Below are 23972 nucleotides of genomic sequence, written 5' to 3'. Positions count from 1 at the left end.
TTTTACAATTTGTGTGTGAAAAGAAAGATATAAATTTCCTTATCCTCGCTAGATCATTTTTCATTTTCAGATAATTATATGATTCATTTTATTTCGACAAATGATTAATAGCGGCAATGTTTCAGCGATTCCCTAAATAAAAAAAGAGAAAAAAAAACACATAAATTACAAAATAAATGAATAAGAAGTAACTGTATAATATTCCCTTTTTTAGTAATTGGTCAAGCTAAGTTAAATAGGTATCGAAGCATTACAAGATACAATTCCATTGCTTTCATTATAACAAGTTTAGATGTAATCATTCTTAGATCTAAGTTACGGTAAATTGAGCATAATGATATTTTAAATGCGATTTGAGAAAGTCACGTCTGCATTATTACACGTGGAATGCATTAAAAAAAAGACAACATTTATATCTCACACTAATCATTTTATTATGATTCTGTTTATGGTCGAGTTGATTGGTTAAGTAAGCCACATCTTTCTGTAAGTTGAGGAAAAAAAAGGAAAAACGATACTTTATGTTTTATTCACCGTTTCTGTATGAACAAACGCGTAAAGAAAAGTGTACAGGATATAGGTTAAACCTATTACTTGTTTTATTCAGTGCAGTATACTATCCAATGAGTGAAGGAAACGGTGGCCACACCTGCAAGCTGTGTAAATAATATGACGTAGTTGTGACGAAAGCATATATAATGAGACAATTCTTTTTTATTATCTCATAAAAGGTCTTCCTTTTATTTTTTCTCTCTCTCTGAGTAGGAAGATAGTGAATACAGCAACATAATGCCATTCGTTTACTTAAAGGGCAAAGTACTCAATAACATATCAGCCGGTGATGGTTTGTTTTTGCGTCTCAGAGGTCATGATAAGGCTTGATGTTTTGAAAATCATCCGTCACTTGGATGAATTAACATGATAAGAATTATGAATTCCGTCAATGAATAAACATTATGTATTGTGACATAAGATCAATATATCACGAAAGAATAAATAAATTTAAATTAAGAATGAGAAATAAGAAAGAAAATGTATTCTTTTGATCATATTAAAAATACCACGGAATTACATAAAGACGTGTCAGAAAATTTATTCTGTTGGTCACAATGTTTTTTTTTATTTATTTGTGATTTAAAACAATAGTTTTGTTCCACCCAATTCATTTTCAATGCAAAGATTAATTTTGTCATAAAAATATTTTGTTGTAAAAAGTTTATTACAGAATTTTATATTCTGCAATTTACCAACAGAAAGATATTTCTAATAGTTAAATAATAAATATTTAAATTACTTATTCTTATTAAGAAATACAAACTATAAAATTAAAGTAATATTTATGAAACTAATTTATAAAATAAATATTTCCTGAGTCCAAAATTATTAAAAGGAAGATGCACTGTATTTAGAGAGCGCGAATGCTGGTGAATCTAAAACATAAATGAACTTAACCAAATTAGGAATAAACATTAAGTTTAAATTGCAAAAAATTAATCAAATAAGAAGGAAATGATGAATGTGTCCTGAAGATTGTATCAAGTGTCACCCTCAGGCAAGGATTTAAATCAGGGATTTTTTTTCTGTGAGGGGTCTACTTTCGTCCAAGTATTGACTCCTCATGATCCGAAAAATTCCAAGAAATCGTTGTTTTTGATGACAAGAATTAATATCAATACAGCAATGACATTAAAATTATGCAATAATAAGCAAAATATTATTTCGAAATTCACATTCAAGCAAAATTTCAGCAAATTTTGAATCAAACCGAACCACTATAATACAATTATTAAAACATAAAACCAATAAACAGTATTAAAGGCATAGAGGCAAAGACCATAAAATTGAATGCATTAATCATTTCATTCTTTTTTATTCCATTTTATTCATTTTTTTTCAATTTAAAATTAATTTTTACTTTTAATTTTGTAATTCTTATCAAGTCATTTATCTCCAGAAAACGCTAGATTCGTCATTGTACTGTTTAATTTTTCATAAAAGAAATAAAATTCTTTTTCCTTGCGGATAGTATTAAAAATGTAGCAGTTGTTCTTACTCTATGTTCAGGGATGTAATGCTGTTGTACCACTGAGCCCTGGAGTTTCACTTTCCATATACAACTAATTATTCATTCTTCCTATATTATTTATTAAATAAGATACATTTAAGTCAATTATGACACCCTTCATGAGTTAATATGATCCAATGCTAAAGAGGAAACACTTACGTTGATTCATTAGACCATTAAAAATTCCAAATCCCTCAAGTAGCTAATTTGAGGGAGCTGTGATAACTGTGTAGATAATTTTAATTTCATTTATTACTGTATCACTATATAAATGATGGTTAAATTTATTGGTAATGAGACGAAAATAAAAGTGCATAACTTTAAGGGAATCAAAATGGATACGATATAAAATCTATCATTAAATTAAATGGGGAAATCATTTTTTAATTCGAAGGTAATATATCTATTTAAAAAAATATTTTGAGTTTCCACCATTCTGTTATATAATATTAATAACATTCAATGTCTATCTATTAATAAAAATAATAAATTAACTACTTATTTTAAAACAGATAAGCATAAAGAGAATAAATACAAGAAATTTGAACATTTAACTTTCTGATTGCCCAATTCGTTAATATAGCACTTCTTTCTGAACAGGCATTCATTTTCTTGGTTATTTTAAATGAGAAATCACCTAAATTGTTCAACTGCTGTTTCTGCGTTTTTCTTTATAATTGACTTCACTTAGAAGTCACGATTAACGGACAGACGAAAATTATTATAAATTTCTGCAATAAGTTATCTGAGATAGTTTGTGTATCTAACTAATTAATCTTTGACCTTAAACTCCTTTTTTACCGTTCAACTGACATCCACTAAATCTTTAACGGCGGCAATAAAAAATCACGAAAATATAGAATCTCTTGTGTGCTGAACAAAATCCTCACGAGCTTACTATTACACTGCAAGTATAAAATGACAATGATCATGTGCTGATTATACAGATTGAACTAAAGATACATTAAAAATAATATAAATTCTTCTTAAGTCATTTACCTAAACTAATAATAAAGAAGAAAGTGTTTGCGTGTTGGCGCTCTACAAGATAGATCATTTGATCCACAGTTAACAAATTTGGCACATGTATACTTTAAAGAGTTAGAGTATGCAGCCAGCAGCGCGACGGGTTTACCACGATAACTTAAAAAAATATCATTACAAAAAATTAATTTCATACCATTTAAAAATTGTATTTTTAAGGATACGAATTTAATAGTCGTATAAATTTTTGCTGAATTTTGGCATTTTTTTAAATGTAATTTTAATTTTTTTTTTGCATTTTTTTAAATGTAATGTGAAATTTTAATTTCCAACAACAGATCATACTATTGCTTTGAAATTCAAATCATTTTCACTGTTTCATCAAATATTTAATCGCGCGATTTCCCTCCAATGCTGGAAGCCAAAGAAGAAGGATTGTTTAATATCTGCGCAGTATACAAGACAATTAAAAAGTGAAATTACAATGTTACGAAATTTAAAACATAGAGGATCCGGATATTTAAGTTTTTTATAACGCTAAGAAGCTAAAAAGATTGCCTATATCAGAAATGTATACAATAAACACAATAAAGATAAATAAACAGAACACATATATACAATAAACAAAACTTATGTAAGACATAAAAAATAACATGCTTTAATGACAGACAATATGAAGGAATTACGGATTTAATATTGTATCTAAATGATTTATCATAAATTAAATATAACCAATATAATATTCGGCGAACCATCTGGTCGCCAGAGACGACTAATATTAAATATGGGTAATAAAGAAAAGAATAAAAAAATCACATTTACCGATTGCCGCAATTTAAATTATGATTATTTGTCGCACGTTTCGTCTCGCACTAAATTATGATTGCTGCATTCGAGATAAAGATAATAAATAAAATTCTTCTAAAATCTAAATTTCTAATCGTGATTTCACTGCTAAATAATTGTCAGAAAAAATGGACTTCTTACACTTTAATAAAAGCAATTCCCAATATATACTTTTAGTTCAATTTACTTATATTTACGCTTATTTTTTCAAAACAAGGCGATGGGTTTTTGGGAAAGATTTATTTTCAATAATAGTCATTATAAGGACGACAACCGAGCTGGCATCCTCTTTTTAAAACTTCCAAAGGGCCACCAACATAACAGCATTTGACACCGACATATTTAACGTCTATCAGAACTCGTTAACATTGCAGTTCTTTGGTGCAATCGGATCAGGAAATCTCCGATCCTAAAAAACGAGAGCTTACCATCAAGCCACAATAGCCTCGCCCAGTATATGGTAATTGTTCTAAAAAAATGGTTAGACCTTAAGCTAAATTGATCTTTGAAGTTCCAAATACACATCATATATGCCGTTCCAATTAAATTTCGGAGTCCATATCGTATTTTAGTAGAAGAAAAAAAGATTTCGTGAAAGAATAGACAGTTACATAAAAAAAAGACAAAAATCATTGTAAGTCATCGATATTTATTTAATTCCAAACAAAGATTCAAAAACATCATATCTAATTAGAATTTTTAATAAAATGTAGTAAATTATACATTAAAGCCTTTCATTCTAAAATATAAATAACAAACTTATGCGGAATTCCCTCTTCTGTCTCTGGGCATTTGATACATCCGTGAAAAGTATGCTGAAACCGTAGTTCTAGGAACAGCAACATAACGTGGATTTTCCGGGTAGAAGATCATCAAATTAATTTTGATATTAATAACAAAATCATTGACGATATCCTGTGGCGCAGGATATTGTTCCTGCCGGGAAGTAATATCCTGCTCCACGTATAAAATTTTTACAACGAAATTTACTGCGTAAAATTTTTACAACGAAATTAAGTGCGTAATATTCATTCAAGAGAAAAAATGACACTTAGAAAATCCATTCTTTACAATAACCATTGAATAAAATTGGTAAAATATAAAAAATTAGATTGTCTGGACTTAATAATACGAGTTCAGGAACCATGAACATATATCTAGCATATATAGTAACTGTGAATACAAATTACTTTGGTCTTACAGATTTACTTTATTCAAAATAATCAGCTCCCTGAACCATCTTTAATTCTTTCTAATAAATGTTCGTTTTTCATTATTAACAGGGTGACAATTGGAGAACAATTGATATAAAAGATTATTTGTAAATAATTGTTCTTCAATTGCGATCTTCAGTGATTCATAATTGGGGTTAAACTAAATGAATTAATTAAAATGAAACATTGCCAACATTCTCTGCAAGTAGCCATTCTGCTTAGGGATGTAATAAGAATTACAAACTACAGAATTCTGTGGGATGTTTGTAGTAAAATCAGGCATAAGTTGAAACTGATACTCAACTTGATACTAACTAAAATGAAACATTGCCCACATTCTCTGTAAAGTAGCTATTCGCCTTAGGAAAGTAGTAAGATTTACAAACTACAGAATTCTGCGGGATCTTTGTAGTAAAATCAGGTATGAGTTGAAATTGATACTCAACTTATCTAATTTACAGCACCACAAAAGTATTATTGTAGTTAGAAAATAGATTATTTATACAGTTATGCTTTTAATGTCACTATAATGTAATAGATTTTGAGTCCATTAGATATTAATATGCATAACAAACAAAATAAGTGTAACATAATTTAAATAAAATTATTTTGTGCCAATCACAATTTAATCCTTAAAAATATTTTGCAGAGAAAACTATGAACAATAGGAGAATTAACTGAAATGATACATTGTCAACATTCTCTATAAACTAGCTAGTTGCCTTAGGCAAGCAGCAAAAATTACACACTAGAGAATTCCGTGGGATAAACTTAGTAGCAAAATCAGGTACGAATCGAACTTGATACCCGACATATGCAAATTACACTTTTCTCCTCTTAAATACGTCAGATATGTCATCGTAAATTATGCCAAAGTAATTTGATACAATGAATAACATACCCATACTGATGAATTACCAATGCATTTTATCCATAATTGAGTAATCCTTCGTTTTAGAACACTATTTTCCATATAATGAATGGATGAAATAAATTTTTTTCCATTACTTTTGAAAGCTGAAACCGCAACTTGTCTGTTCACATGTTTAGCAAGTGTAATGAGAACTGAAGTTTTGCACTTTGACCATTTACTAGGCGGGAGATCTTTGGAGATAAATTATTGATAAAGGTTATTTTATTCGAGAGAGGTCAGGCGAAATTTAGATTTTTGTTACTAGGTGATTTATGTAAGGTTTGGTGATACATTCGTCAGACCAATCAGAGATAAAAATTATTTTAATTGTTAATCGTCAGAAAAAATTTTATTTTCTTTTACTAGATAATTTCAGTTAGATTTTATAAAATATTCTTCAGGCTTGGAATTCAACTAACGATTTTATTTTTCAAATGACATTTTATATCTAACTGACCTTGAAAAAAAATGTTTAAAATTCAAACTTGAAATAAAGTGCAATGCACTTTAATTAACAAAATTTCTTAAATATTTTTAAAGGAATTTTTCTCTTGGATATAAATCTACCGAGTATTTTTTTTTAATGCAATTTCTTTATCTAGTTAAAAAGTTCAGCAATGACAGAAATATCTGGAATTCAAATATTATTAGTTTCTTCAATACATTTATAAACTGGATGAAAACTGAATTTAAAACGAACATTGTATCCTCATGAAGATAACACAGATTATGAAATTCATTTCAAAAAATGTGCTAGGTCTATTTTTAAACAAATAAGATAATAGATAAGCATGTGAAATAATTTGAGACACTATCAAAAATGAAATTCTGAATGCAAATTATTTAAATTTAAATTTATCAAAATTTATGTTTATAAATTTCTTATATTAAAAGCAAATGTTTTCTTTCAAGCATATTCTGTATTTTTTTAAAAAGTATAATCACTGAATTTAAATTTTAGAAATATATTAAAAAAGAATTTATTCTCATGAAGACTTTTAGATCTTTCAGCTGGAGATTTCCTCTCACAAAATTCTAGAAAAGAAAACGTATTTGCATCGAAGTTTACAATGGTGAAGTAAATCTAAATAATCAATTTAATTAGCAATTAAAATTTCTACCAGTTACTTAACTTTTCTTTGATTAAAAATAAGTTTTGGACTTAAAATTTTATAAATGTGGTAATTATTATATCTTTATGAATGTTTTGATTATTATTATTATACCTTTATGAATATTTTTCTTCTTATTATTATTATATCTGTATGAATATTTTTCTTCTTCTTATTATACCTTTTTGTATACTTTCCTTATTATTATTATTATTATACCTTTATGAATATTTTCCTTATTACTATTATACCTTTATGAATACTTTCCTTATTATTATTATTATTATTTATCTTTATTAATATGTTAATTATTATTATTGTTATATCTTTATAAATATTTCTTAAGGAGGAATGTCAATTTAAAATTTCTGAAAATAAGCTCGCTTTAATGAGTCCGGCATATAGATTGATTGCTTCATTTCATTTTATAATATTTCTGGCAAATTGTTTCTTTTAGAAAGTTTGTAACTTTTTTCTAATAAAATCACTAAGATGGAATAACGCATATGAGATATTGTCTAAAAAATTTTATCCAAATGATTTTTATTTGGCTCTATCAAAACCTCTGCCACCTGAAAATTTCATAAATTAAAACCGATAACTGAAATTCAGTTTGTAAAAAATGATACATAATTTATTTTCAGCAAGAAAATGGCCATGAAACTTAATTATTTCAATCTGAAAACTTTTTAACTTTCCTATACTGGAATCATAAAGAGAGAATAAATAATATGAGGTACTGTCTGACGAAAGTTTTGCCAAATGATTTGTATTTGGCTTCATTAAGACCTCTGCTATCTGAAAATTTCATACATTAAAATCGGCAACTTAAATTCAATTTGTAAAACTGTATAGCCTTTTTCAGAAAGAAAACATGCGTGAAACTGAAATATTTAAACCTGAAATTAATTACGGAAAAAATATTCCCATGAAGATAGTCTGGAAATTCAAAGTCTCATTTAAAAATATTCTTCTCAAAAAAGTTTTCTTGAATACTTTAATATTACTTAAATAAAAGTAATAGAAATTTGTATTGTCAATATGGTAAATGTTTTGTTTTATTTGGGAAAAAAGAACGATGAATTTAAAACCTCGAAAAAAGTTTGTTTTGAAGAAGAAGAATTTTAATCATAACCCTAATCATCTCTTATCGTAAATTTCATCTATAAAGATCTCTTGTACATATTTGTTTAATATATTAATAACAGAAATTTTTCTTGCTATTAAATATATAGAGTTGTAATGATATTTTAAATTATAATTTAAATCTTAATTAATTTCCTAAATTTAACTTTAATTTACCCCATATTAACTTCATTCTAAAATGTTTTCTTATTTCCTGATCCAATTGCCAATTTTTTTAAAAATTAATTTTACAAATTTATCGCTCTATTAAACTTGTCACTTCAGCATTTTCTCACATTCAGAGTTAAGGAATAAAAATCCCTAATGCTTTCAACGTTTTTTTAAACATACCTAAATTTCCCTAATCTAAATCGTCACGTGACAAAGAAATCCCTATCAAAATCTCATAGTAAAACCAGTGAAGGGAAAAGTTTTAGTATCTTTTATTCCTGTGTCGCGATGTAGACCGACGCATCACTAATCCCTTTGTACAAATTATGCCTCCGGAATAAAATAAATAAAAGTTTTAAAATTTCAAAATTTTCTTCTATTCGGCCACGCAACTGCTAAAATATGTTTATATTTTGCACACACACATACACACACGCACGCACACACACACACACACACGCATAAACACACAAACACGCATACAAACACATAAACAACACACACGCGCATACAAACACGTAAACAACACACACACGCGCATACAAATACATAAACACACACACACACACACACACACACACACACACACACACACACACACACACACACACACACACACACACACACACACACACACACACACACATTCTCTTGATTATAATCTTGAAATCCAAAGTATCATCTGATTTCTTTTTATCAAAATATATATGAATCGCGATTCGAATGCAGATCGTCTGCTAATGATGCAAATCGTCTGAAAATAGTTTCAGCGAAAGTAACAAAAATAATTAGTAAAATTTAGTTTTCTTTCTTAAAGTAATTAGAAACGCAAAAGCCAAACGTTGACCAAACTAAACTTCAGAAGAAAGTTTGTTTTCGAGATGACACTTTTTAGATCGCAAATATGATACTTTTCAGATCGCAAGTCTCATCACTAATGATTCTTATCTTCACCTGCTCTAAGATACACGCGAATTTTCACCTTACCAAAGGTCACAGCCACACTGAAGCAGATAATTGCAAGGGAATGCACTCATCTCGATCAGATAATTGGCAGAGCTGTCTGCTTCACTATGTCATGTATTGGAACCAGAGCCTCCAAGCAAATCAATTTGGGGGAAAAAGAAAAACTGCTGAGGATAGTGACAGGAAAATAAACGAGCTAAGAATTAAGCTGGTGTAAGAATTCAAGGTGAACTAAAAAAAAGAAAGTGGTGATTTGAATAATGCAGATAAAAAAAAAGGCATGAATTAAAAATGAAGTGTGAAAGTTGAGAATATTTATGTTTCCATTTATTTTTTCTATTCCATAATATTCCATATCTAGATACCATAAATTACCAGTAAAATTTTGTTAATGCCATTTTCAATTTAAAATTTTAATAGAAGATTTATGCAAAAAAATTATATTTTTTTCTTTCAAAGAATAAGACAAAAGAATTTTATTAGTTATATGTAATATATCAATCTATAAAATGGACAAAAAAATAAAATTCAAGGTAATTGAAGTAGATTTTACAGTAGGTGACTAGATGAAATGTCGAACTTTGGTGAAAATATGCGATGTTTTTTTTATTCAATATTCTAAGTTTTGGAACTATTCTGTTCAGAAAATCGTTTGAATTTTGTTTCTATGCTCATTTTGAGTAAATTTACTTTAATTTAATAATCACATAATATATAATATGTGATTTAAATACCTAATTTATTTCTTGAAAAGCTATTTTCTTAAATTCTAAATGTTGGTAAAAACCTACTTATGGAAGCTTTATAAATTAAATTTTAATGCATTTATTTCTAAATTTTATAAGGATTTCTAAACATATTCTGCAATTCCTGAATTTCAAAATAAGTAATCGGTTCGTTTAAAAAGATTTTGCAGTTATTTTAATACTTTAAAACGTAGAAAAAATGGAAATGCCATTTCTTTTCTTTCTCATTTATTTCTTTTTTAAGTATTTGTTTTAATCCCTTGGATTTCATGAGATACTATAGCTTAATGCTGTACAGTAAAAATTACAGATCTTAAATACTGAGAAGACTTCGAAAGCGTCAACATTAGTCACGAGCAATTCACAAGCTGAAGTGAAGAGAAGTAATAAGATGTTTAATTTTAAAAAAGTAGGATAATTTGGAATTATTTCATATGCATATAATAATGGAATTATTTCATATGCATATAATAATTCCATAAATCTTTAGTGGTACCTTTCAATGCACACTTACTTAAACTCTCATTGTAAAAACAAATGTGAAACTAACTATTTTTTTTCTGTTGATTTCAAAATTAGGGTACTCCCCATTTCGAAGTCATAAAATGTGACGCTGATTTGATTGCCCCCTTTCTATGCTTTGACGTTCGTTCACCTTTGATATGTACGCCCACGCTAAACATTCCAAAAAATGTACATGATTGAAATAACCGGAAGTTTCATTTAAAACTTTAATCCAATATATTCTAATTATTCAAAATCAAGTGATGATTACAAATAAAAAAGAAAAAAAAAAACTTTTAATACTTTTTAGAATAACAGGAAACATTTTGAAAAATGATAACGCTATTAATTACATATTCATATCCTTAGAATTTCACATTTTTTTTTTTTTTTTTTTTTTTACGAAAACAACTTTAAAAACCAGCGGTAATGGTTTCCCAAAACTTTCACGCATATTCTCTAATAAAAGTGTTAGACAAAAACCAGCGGTAATGGTTTCCCAAAACTTTCACGCATATTCTCTAATAAAAGTGTTAGACAAAAACCAGCGGTAATGGTTTCCCAAAACTTTCACGCATATTCTCTAATAAAAGTGTTAGACAAAAACCAGCGGTAATGGTTTCCCAAAACTTTCACGCATATTCTCTAATAAAAGTGTTAGACAAAAACCAGCGGTAATGGTTTCCCAAAACTTTCACGCATACTCTCTAATTAAAGTGTTAGACAAAGCCTTGCTTTGGCGTACGAGAGTTATGAAATATGAATCTTTGACAAGAATTTAGCATTTTTACCAATTATCGTGCAATTTTTGGCGAGATATTTAGTTATTAATCTTTGGTATGCATTAATAGCATCTAAAAATTGAATTTATATTTTCGACCCTTTTTTTATCTTAACTGACTGAAACAAAAATTTGATATAAAACTGCACTTGTAGTTACAAAATCCTATGCCAAATCTGCTATATTTAAGTCATTGTGTCCTTGGGTAATCCCGTTTGCATGTTTCTGAAAGTGCAGACTAACGGATGACCAATCCCTTGTTGGATTTAAAATCTACGTAATATCCGGAATCCATGTAATATCTACCCCGTAAGTTCTAAAATGCACACATTTCAAAATGAACTGGGAAATAATATTTAAAAATTAATGAATGAAAAATCAAATTATCAATTCAGCAGAAGTGATTTACTTCAAAAGCGATACATTTATAAATCTATTATATAATTTTTTAAAGTAAAAGTAGCGTTTTATCCGCTTTGTGGCTGGCAGATAGCGAGGTTTGTTTTACCAGTATTGTTTGAACAATTTAATGAAAATGATTCTTACATCATTGCAAGTATTTATATTGTGATAGACCATGAAATGGTGACTAAAAAGAAATCTAAAGCTTTAATGAACTTAAAATTAACAGCAAATGTATTATTTGTTTATTCTCTTTTTAGAAACACCGCTTGTGGCAACACTAATTAATAACTTTCCGGTTTATTTACCTTTATTGATTAACGGAAATTTTCGTCTCTTGGCAAGCAATCGTCTAAATATCTAAGCAATAAACGTGTTAACCCTGCATTGTTTTTCAAATAGTAACGGGGCGTTTACCGAGAGAGTTCGCAAATTGTACAGACTGTCTATGGCAAAGGATACCGACGTGCTCTGATTGGTTTAAGCCTTGGCATCTTTTTGGCAATGTTTTGCACTCATAATAGTCTAGTTTCCGTTTATTTGGCTCAAACCTTATACCTTTCATTAGTTTTATGGAATATACGAGTGAATATCAACACAATCTAATTTTTATTAATATAATTGTTTTCTCTAAATATTACTAGTAATACTCCTGATACTAAATAATAATAATAATAAATATTACTAATAATACTATCAATACAAGTAACTAATGTTGTTTATGCACATAAGTATAAAAACTATATGAAAGTAATTACTCAACATATGATGCAGCAATTAAATAATTCTTATTTTTATATGATTTTCGTGCCTTTATTAGATAATTTATACAGTCATTGAAACTTGTTGCTGAACGTTTGTTACTTTCCCATCAACTACATATGGGAAGATGATTACTTAATGCCCAAAACGTATGAATATGTAAGCTTTAAAGGAATATGTGATTTCGTGGATAATTTTTTTAGTTATATCAAAATAATATTAAGAAGAAACACATACAAAAAATATTTTTAATAAATTGTAATTTTTATATTTCCTGAATTTAGGTTTCAGGATTTCATCTTTGCTGTATATGTGTTCCAGATTAATGTTACATGTAAACCTTAAAAAAGGGGTGGTGGGGTGGAAATTCACAAATTTTATTTGTTTTTATAAAAATATATTTCGGTATGGCATCTTTCTGGCAAAACATTGCCAAAAAGATGCCAAGGCTTAAACCAATCAGAGCACGTCGGTATCCTTTGCTATAGACTTAGTCTGTACAATTTGCGAACTCGCGTTTACCGATATCAGATGAATTAAACATGCCAAAATAAAGCGATAATCTGGCAATTTGAAAAGAAATGCTGATTGTGAATCTGCTAAGTTGGCGGCAAAAATGTGAAAAATTGATAAGATATTAAAATATTGGAGATAAAAGCAAATAATATTCTCATTGTGGGACTTTGAGTTTTGAATCGGAAGTAGGCCGATCGGAAAATGTATGTTGTCATCATGGAAAAATTAAGCTCCCAAGCTTGAACGAATGGCCATTGGTGTTTAAAACCTTGCTAACTGGAACAGATGAACATCGCGTGCAATATTGGACAGCATTGGGGTTGGTGAGCAAAAGGAAGGAGGGAACAAAGCCTCCTTGTCATATATAAATAAAATAACTCTCGAAATGTAACTTTTCAGTTCCATTCCACTCCTTGGTCAAATTCCATTATAAATGTCTTAACGTAATAAATGATTTCCTGTGTAAGATTAAGTTTATTATCACATCCTCTACTGCTGATGTGAGAAATTTGGTCATTTTGTGTTATATTTCCGGTTGCCGTTGATTACAAACTTTACTTCCGGTGGTGGTCTGTTTCCGTCTAAACTGACATAACGTTTGTCGATACTTTGCTTAAGAATTCCGTTTTATAAATTCCATTTTTCCTTTGAAATAGCGTGTTCAGTAACATATTAGAAAAACCATCTTATTTTCATTAATATTTGATAGAAAATATCAAGCAAGATCACTGAAGAATTAATAAAATTTTTCTCATATTTTCTGAATGTTCAAGATTTAAAATATTTGGCCATTTTGTAGATAATTAGTGTTTGATATTTACAAGACATCCAATTTTTATTTTAAATATCGAATATTATTTTATTCAGTAATCTTAATTTCTCAATTTTTTTAAAAATCGTTTGCAATTTTTCTAAATTGATTCTTTAGAAAATTGTTTTAATATTAACGTATGCATAACTTATGATATTTTACATCTTTAAGTGCTATTTTCTCAAATTCTAAATTTTAGAAAAATTCTTTTATCTAAAACCTCGCAAATTAAAACGTAACGCTTATTTTTGTTCAAATTTCGAATAATAATTTCTCAATATGTTTACAGTTCTTGAAATCTAGAATAAGACATTTTTTTATTTAAAAATATTTAAAATTTGTTTAATATTTTAGAATGAAAGAAAAGGGAAAATTTCCTGTTATTTATAATTTGAATCTCAATATTTAAATTGTGCATAAAAATGCAAATAATTTCTTAGTTCAGGAAATACATAAAACGTTTTTAATAGGTTTCTTATTCAACATTTTGAATAAAACATTTGATAAATTTCTAAACTAAAAAGCATTCTTTTTTATTTATAACGATTTCATATTTCTTTTACTTTTAAATACTTTTTTTTCCATTGGTAAGGATATATTTAATAGATGTTTTTTTTTATCTCTTTTATTCAAAATTTTAAATATTTTATATTATTTTCCAAAACCCGATCCTGAACGAAGTTTAGAAACATAATTTAAGAACTTATTAAACATTTTTTAAAAAGAGTTTATAAGCTTATGCCTAGTTATAAAAAGTTAATAAATAAATAAGTTTATCCCTAGCAATAACCAAACATGCTTATATCTAAAAATTCTTAATAACTTAACAAACTGCTGCTTAATAATTTTTACAACTTAGTTTAACAAGTTGCTACTTAATAATTTTAAAAACTTAAATTCTTAACTATTTTAACAACTAAACAAGCTGATTCTTAACAATTTTAATAACTTTATATGCTGAACTATTTTAACTACATTAAAAGCTGTTTCTTACTAATTTAAACAATATAACATAGAAGCTACTGTTTAGTAATTTTATATATAATTTAATGCTTGGTAATTATAATAACAGAACAAGTTTAAATTTTTAAGCATTTAACATTTATTAACAATTTTTAATAATTTTAACAATCAACTTGTGTTAACATTTCTTAATAATTTTAATAGCTTAACAATTCGTTTTTCACTAATTTTTGAAATTTAACTCAACAAACTATTTAACACTTTTTTACTACTTAATTTAGCAAGCTATATCTTAACAATTTTTATAATTTAATTTACTAAGCTGCTACTTAGTAGTTCCAGCTAAAGCATGATTTTGATCAAGACACATTTAACTAACACAGAAATATGATAAGGAAGTTTTGTCGGTTTTTATAAACTTTTCTATTAAAATTCTCCTTGATCAAAGACTTTTTTTAATTTCTCAGTACATTTTCTTTCCAAGAAAAAAAAAGCAATGAATTTAATGACTTTCACCCTTTTCGATAAGTCAGAAACCTTGGACGACTAGAGTTCGAATTGCTTTTGATCAACCTCTTCTTAATCGAAAAAATTAGCCATCTCGAATGTGTTAACATACGCAAGAGGTAATTACAACCTGCAAAGCTTTCAAGAACATGCATCTTATATAACAAAAAATAAGTATTCCTAATTATATTAAGTACCAATAATAAAATTTGGAGCTGAAATAGATTCATTACATGGTGAATAAAATATTAATCTTAATTTTCATGATAAATGTTTTTTAAATGTCAAAAAGATTCCATAAAATATTCATTCCTAGGAAGTAATTGAAAAATAATTAACCGATTCGGTATTTTCGGATCATTAAAATTGGAAATGCAAAATTCGTGAGAATATTAGACATGCTTGAATTGATTTTTAAAATTGATTTTAATTTTTAAATTATGAATAAAATGTTTGTTTCAAATTTTAATGTTTTTGACACTTAATATATTAAGCAAGAACCGTGATTAATCGAAAAAGTTTATCAGGTGTCCACAAGGATAAATTATTAAAAATACTGGATAATAAAATGTTTACTTATTTTAAAGAGAGAGAAACGTGATTAGGATGTGTTTAATATGGATATTCTACAGTTAATTTCTGGAATTAAATTCCTATAAAACAACTTTTATTTCCGCTTTTCCTGATTTTTTGAAGCTGCAATTAATTTGCATGCAGAAAATGTGAGATGCACACAAATAATTAATCTTAATGATAATTTATAGAGAAGATAGGATCAAAGATAAATCAGGTAATTTCGTGGGACGAATATAAATATGCAATAGCTCTCAGTTTGTCAGACGACAGCTCTTTTTCTAATTTTTCAACATATGATATGGAAATGTATTTGAAAATATATTCATGTTTAACTCTACGTTATGTAAGGCTATTATAAGTTTCATATTAGACCCAATGATTTCATTATAAAGATGTTACTAATGGTTTTAATGTTCACGAGCTGCCTGGGGTGATCAACTGATCCGCTTGGATTAATGGTTGTGTTTGTTTCCAATTAAATCTTATTCAAAATTTTATATACATGGTTCCTTAAATAAAGTATTTAATATTCTCAAATCAAGATAGATATTTACCATTTTTTAATAGCTTTAAATCTAATCTATTCTTTGTATGCGTGAACTTTCTTAATGGGGCTATGATACTAATGGTTTTCATTTTTACAAGTCGCCTGGGGTGATCAATTGATTCTCCTGGATTAATGGTTGTGTTTGTTTCCAATTAAATCTTATTTAAAACTTGATATACACTTGTCTCTAATGTTTTCAAATTGAGATAGAAATTTAAGCATGATTAATTTAGTAACTATATCTAATCTATTATTTGTGTATATCAAATTTTATTAATGGGATTATGTCAAACGTGTAATAATCCACATTATATAATATTTAACTGCACGTTATATTATTTTGCAACTTTATTTTTGTATTTCTCAGGTGTTGATTATTATAATATAAAATTTGTGAGGAACAATTTACGTGAATCATGTCAACACATCCAAATACTTGTATGTATATTGGAACATGATAATAAAAAAAATTAAAGAATAATTGGTGCAAATCTTCAGCAATTAAAATTAATATAAGAATACATTTTAAATATGCGTGGGTTTAAGGGATTTTTATTCCAGCGCTCAGAACAAGAAAAGAATGCAAAAATTATAAGTTTTCTAAAGCGTGTGTCAGAAATAATTAAACAAAAAGTGGGGATTGGACAAGGAAATAAAAAGAAATTTTAGAATGAAGTTAACATGGGCCAATTAAAAATAAAAATTAGAAATTAATTAAGATTTAAATTAGATTTTAAAATATCATTACGTATATATGTATATTCCACATGTCTTTCTAAACACTGGGTGGAATTAAATTAAATTTTGCACACTTTTTACTTGAAAGACGAAAAAAAACAAAAACATTTTTATCTTTTCGAAGATTAAAACTTCATTAAATATTTTAAAGGTTATTTTAGATAATTAGCCTTTTACTGCAAATACATTTTAATCTCTAATTCTGTATTTATTAATATTAAAGATGTGTATGTATGTGTAATAGTTTCTAATTAATCTATGTTCTGAAAATTAATTTTCTAATCTTTCGCACTCCGACATCACGGTAACTTTAAATTCTGAGTTGCACGAATTATTATTTTCCCATAGTGATCAAAACACGGTATCAGTAATTCCTTTCTAAAACTATATAAGTTCAAAATACTTTCTCACTATCGCTTTTTTCTTCTTTTTGATTTCTTATTTGATTCTACATGCAACATTTGTCAGGGATTTTAAAAAGAAATCTTGGTAATAGACAAAAATTTGACAATATGATTAAATCATGGAGTTCATTAGCAATTTTTATTCTTCAAGCTTATTTCCCCAAAGAGAGTTTTACATATAGATATATATCAAAAATATATGTATTTTCTTTGATTTTTTTTAACATAATTGTGGAAACAAAAGCCTATGGACTATTGATCAGAAACGTACGTTTTCTTGCATGTTTTGTTTGATCCGTATATTCAGCAAATAAATTCAGTTATAAGTATTACATTAAGGAGCCATAATATTGATGAGCAATCTAAAAAAATTTCTAATTCTTATTAAAAAATGAATCATCTGATATACACAATATGTTAAGCAATTGTTTTAAATATTCATGAAATGTTAGATGAAATTATTCTTCATTTTTAAAAAGATCTATGTTGACCTTAATCAAAATAAACCTAACGATAATTATCAATAGAAATTTTTCCTTAATAGAGCAGCTGTTAATCTCTACGATTTTTCCTTTCTGACATAATGTCTCAATGATTTCTTCAAAAACTTATGATTCCATATCAAATAACAGTACAACGTACTATTAAAAAATAAAAGTCTAATGTTTCAATTGACAAATAAAGAATAATTAAAAAATTGCATTCTACTTTTATTGATTAAATCTCCATGAGAGATTAAATTATTTTTCATTTAAAAAGAGATCCATGCTATCTCTATTCAAATTAAATCAAACGGTAATTATCAACAGAACTTTTTTCCAAATACAGCAGCTACTAATATCTACCATTTTCCGTATCTGACGCAATATATTTTTAAAAACTGATGAATCCGTATCAAATAATACATAGTCAATGAAATCAAGCATTAAAAAATAAAAGTCTAGTGTTCCAATTGAAAAGCAAAGCATAACAGAAAACTTGTATTCTATTTATGTTGATTAAATCTTCATGAAAGCTACATCAAATTATTCTTCATTTTAAAAAAGATCTATGTTGACTTTAATCAAAAATTAAATCAAACGATAATGATCAACATAAGTTTTTCCCTAATAGCGCAGCTGTTAATCTCTACTGTTTTCCCTTTTTGATACAATGCCTCAATGATTCCTTCAAAAACTTATGATTCCATATCAAATAACAGTACAACGCATTAGTAAAAAAATAGAAATCTAATACTTCAATTGACAAGCAAAGCTTACCTAAAAACTTACATTCTATTCTGATAGATTAGAAATCTCCATGAAACGTTAAGTTAAATTAGTTTTCATTTTTAAAAAGATGCATAGTAAAAGAAGCGTCTTTTTGCATGACATATTTAAAAGATGCATCTCTATTCCAATTAAAGCAAATGATAATTATCAACAGAAATTTTTCCTTAATAGAGCAGCTGTTAATCTCTACGATTTTTCCTTTCTGACACAATGTCACAATGATTTCTTCAAAAACTTATGATTCCATATCAAATAACAGTACAACGTATTATTAAAAAAATAGAAATCTAATACTTCAATTGACAAGCAAAGCTTACCTAAAAACTTACATTCTATTCTGATAGATTAGAAATCTCCATGAAACGTTAAATTAAATTAGTTTTCATTTTTAAAAATATGCATAGTAAAAGAAGCGTCTTTTTGCATGACATATTTAAAAGATGCATCTCTATTCCAATTAAAGCAAATGATAATTATCAACAGAAGTTTTTCCTTAATAGAGCAGCTGTTAATCTCTACGATTTTTCCTTTTTGATACAATGCCTCAATGATTCCTTCAAAAACTTATGATTCCATATCAAATAACAGTACAACGTATTAGTAAAAAAATAGAAATCTAATACTTCAATTGACAAGCAAAGCTTACCTAAAAACTTACATTCTATTCTGATAGATTAGAAATCTCCATGAAACGTTAAATTAAATTAGTTTTCATTTTTAAAAAGATGCATAGTAAAAGAAGCGTCTTTTTGCATGACATATTTAAAAGATGCATCTCTATTCCAATTAAAGCAAATGGTAATTATTAACAGAAATTTTTCCTTAATAGAGCAGCTGTTAATCTCTACGATTTTTCCTTTCTGACACAATGTCTCAATGATTTCTTCAAAAACTTATGATTCCATATCAAATAACAGTACAACATACTATTAAAAAATAAAAGTCTAATGTTTCAATTGACAAGCAAAGCTTACCTAAAAACTTACATTCTATTCTGATAGATTAGAAATCTCCATGAAACGTTAAATTAAATTAGTTTTCATTTTTAAAAATATGCATAGTAAAAGAAGCGTCTTTTTGCATGACATATTTAAAAGATGCATCTCTATTCCAATTAAAGCAAATGATAATTATCAACAGAAATTTTTCCTTAATAGAGCAGCTGTTAATCTCTACGATTTTTCCTTTCTGACACAATGTCTCAATGATTTCTTCAAAAACTTATGATTCCATATCAAATAACAGTACAACGTATCAGTAAAAAAAAAAAATAGAAATCTAATATTTCAATTGACAAGCAAAGCTTACCTAAAAACTTACATTCTATTCTGATAGATTAGAAATATCCATGAAACGTTAAATTAAATTAGTTTTCATGTTTAAAAAGATGCATAGTAAAAGAAGCGTCTTTTTGCATGACATATTTAAAAGATGCATCTCTATTCCAATTAAAGCAAATGATAATTATCAACAGAAATTTTTCCTTAATAGAGCAGCTGTTAATCTCTACGATTTTTCCTTTCTGACACAATGTCTCAATGATTTCTTCAAAAACTTATGATTCCATATCAAATAACAGTACAACGTACTATTAAAAAATAAAAGTCTAATGTTTCAATTGACAAATAAAGAATAATTTAAAACTTGCATTCTACTTGTATTGATTAAATCTCCATGAAAGGTTAAATTATTTTTCATTTAAAAAGAGATCCATGCTATATCTATTCAAATTAAATCAAACGATAATTATCAACAGAACTTTTTTCCAAATACATAAATCTACCATTTTCCGTATCTGACGCAATATATCAATAATATTTTTAAAAACTGATGAATCCGTATCAAATAACACGTACCAATGAAATCAAGCATTAAAAAATAAAAGTCTAATATTTCAATTTACAAGCAAAGCATAACTGAAAGCTTGCATTCCATCTATATTGATTACAAATTTGCGATTCAGTATTCAGATCAGGAATAGCAAAAAAGGGAAGGAAAAAAAATAATTTTTCCCTTTTTTTTATCAATTAGCAAGAAGTTTTCATTAATCCGGAGAATGAGATTAGATTGCGCTAGATGGAGTGAGAATATGTCCCTACCTTCTTCCTTCTTTTCAGCTTGTTAACAATTCATTGCCATGGCCTTAATCCTTAATTGGTCGCGATTGCAGGAATTCTTTGTTTTCGCTGCTGATACATTATATATGCCAGCAAAACAGGATGCTGCATCATTCTTGCCCACCTGGCGCCTGAATCTCATTTTTTCATGATAATTTATAAAATTTAGTTTCTTATATAAGAAAAGTTGATATAGAAAACATATGGAAAATTATATTTAAAAAAAATCTGTTTTTAGGAATGCCAGAATTTGAAAATGGCTGTATATTTGATGGTATTTGCATCAAAATAACAAATCTGTATTAAGTTTTAGTTCAAATTATTCAGATAGGAGTCAACTAATTTCACTCTAAATATGTCAGTAAGTCCACAGAAAAACATGCCAATTTTCGTGTAATAAAAGAAAAAAAGACGTTACATATAAAATAATATATGATGTTCATTGTACTTAAAGAGAGTCTTCGCAATTTTCCAAGCTACTACATTGAGCTTAGTGTTGACAGGTCAATTTTAAAGCAAAGCGTAATTTCCTTTACATAATATTTATCTTAAAAGAAAATGACAGGTATACAGACAACTAATTTTATAAGACGGAAATTCAATGATTGAATAACCTCAAAAAATTGATAAATATAAACAACCATGTTTTTTACTTACTTCATTATTTTTAGAGCTTCAAATACCGCTTATAATTTTCTGAAGATTCAAAATTACTATTTAGTATTAATTTTGATATATTTAATTAATATTAATATCCTAATATTAATTTTACAAATTAATATTTAGCTACCGTTAATCTTGAAATAAAGTAAATAAATAGATAATTTAATATACTGTTAATGTGAGTTTATGGGTGAATTCAAACTTAACACAAGCGATATAATTTGGCATAATTGTTGAATTAATCTATGCACATAAAATAACATTCTGCCTGTTTATATTCCAATTTTTTTCTTTATTTACCTTTTATTTCTAATTCTTAAAAATCGTTTGATCTTCTCACCCTACTTAAAATCAGAAATCTAGAACATCAACCTCTAACTCATACACGTTAATAATAAATAGCGCATCAATTAACTGCTAATTCAAGAATATTTTCTTCTTTAAACTATAGAAGATTTAGATATATTTTTGATAAATGCCACGCTATTTTATTTTAGAATATCTAAAACTTAAAGACTTTTTATTAAGGGCGCAAGTTTTTATTTAATAAAAATATAATAATTAATCCACAATATATTTCTAATTCTATAATATGTTTCTTTTTAATAATTATAGAATATTTAATTAACATAAATATATTCCGCCTAAGTAATACATCATTTTATTCCATAAAGCAAGGAAGTCTCATTTCTAGAATATTAGCATATTTCCATAATTCTTGAATATATAAACAATGATACAGGCATGATTATTACGAGTGACTTGCTATTTTTTTTCAAAATGATATATTTGTATTTTGGTCTTATTCATCAAGAATTCTCAGTTTGCTCAGCTGATAACTAATATCCAACAAACTAAAATAATAATTGAAACCTTTGTGTGGTTTTTTTGTGAAAAGATTTGCCAAGATATAAATATGATTCAATCTGGAATTTCCTGGATCTGTTCAAACAATGTTCAAACATTTTGTGTCATTCATCACATATAATAGAATTCATTCATATACAAAAATAAATTTGATAATTTACTTGAACTAAATAAATTACACTTTACTTTTAGATAGTACAATAAAATAAAAGCAGAAAAGGAAAAACTCTTTTTTTTAATCTTAATAAACTTTTATAAAGAAAATCAAACAATTAAATACTATTCTAATTTCGATTTATCTTCACTTTATTTATGACACTTCATGCGCGTAAGACGTAATCGTGTTCTTTGCCAAAATGGAGAACGTAAAATTCTGCACGTCAAATATTCTATAAGTGACAAAGATTTAATTATCTGTTATCGAATTTTGAAAGCTAATGGATCAGAGTTCTTATTTATTACTTAAAAATAATTAGTTCATCGAATATTCATACTTAGCAGAAAGTGTAAAAAAATAAAAGTAATAATAGGCAAAAGTTTAAATTTTTAATTTATAATTATTCAAATATAATTTTACAGTAAAATATGTCATATACTGTGTCCACACTTTATGATAATTTCAAAGTCATATCATAGTTAGAATTGAGGACTAAAAGCAGTAAGCATCAAAAGCAAAAATATCAGGAAATCGAAAATAATAATAATAATAATACTCACACTAGCCATCTCTTGAGATACACGTTTGAGGTACTTAGAAACCAATTAAATACTTTTCTTATTCAATATGATTTAAAGCATTGTCCATTTTATGCTTCAACTTAAAAAGCAATATTTAACTTTTCTTGACATTCATCCCATTGAAACCAGTAATTTCCATCTGTCTAATAGAGTAATCACTAGTTCAAACTGGTTTTAGTAGTTTGGAAACTATTTAAAAAAAAGAAATACCACCTGGGGGCCTTATATTGTTGATTTTTATCATGACACCTGCTTGATATCTATATTAAAATATTTTAGAAGTGAGAAATGTAAAAAGAAATATCACCTGAGAGTGTTATTTTGCTGATTTTATCGTTTTTCCAGTTTGATATCTACATTTAAATATTTCAGAAGTGAGAAATAAAAACTGCTTAATATAAGTTACTTGATATTAGATAAGTTATTTTATAAAATGTACATTATCCAAAATTCTAACTGACTAGAATAATAAGCTATTACAGTATGCTGCAATAGATTATTATTCAGGTATCAACAGCATTTATTATGTGGTATCAGTTATGTGGTATGTGGTATTTAAAAAAAATTCTTATTTTTCTATTATGCCGACACGTTTCACCTTATTCTTAACATCTTACTTGTAAATTTTAAAACTGGGAGGAATGACCATAGAATCAAGGGTGA

The 23972-nt window shown here is 27.0% G+C and overlaps 1 protein-coding gene across 6 annotated transcripts in view; it reads right to left on the bottom strand.

The window, feature by feature from the left end:
* LOC129983942 (cGMP-specific 3',5'-cyclic phosphodiesterase-like) overlaps positions 1-23972 on the bottom strand; it is a 562482-nt gene that overhangs the window by 170535 nt on the left and 367975 nt on the right. Inside the window, exon 1 of one of the 6 annotated variants that reach the window (XM_056093674.1) lies at positions 6011-6142. The exons of the other annotated variants lie outside the window; for them this stretch is intronic. Coding sequence (XP_055949649.1) covers positions 6011-6082 — 72 coding nt within the window. The 5' untranslated portion in view covers positions 6083-6142. Of the gene's footprint in view, positions 1-6010; positions 6143-23972 lie in introns of those variants that run through there. 6 annotated transcript variants of the gene reach the window in all.

This window comes from Argiope bruennichi, chromosome 9, assembly GCF_947563725.1.
Source record: "Argiope bruennichi chromosome 9, qqArgBrue1.1, whole genome shotgun sequence".
Lineage (NCBI taxonomy): Eukaryota > Metazoa > Arthropoda > Arachnida > Araneae > Araneidae > Argiope > Argiope bruennichi.
The sequence above is the reverse complement of the archived record's forward strand: the minus strand, read 5'-3'. Positions and strand labels throughout refer to the sequence as shown.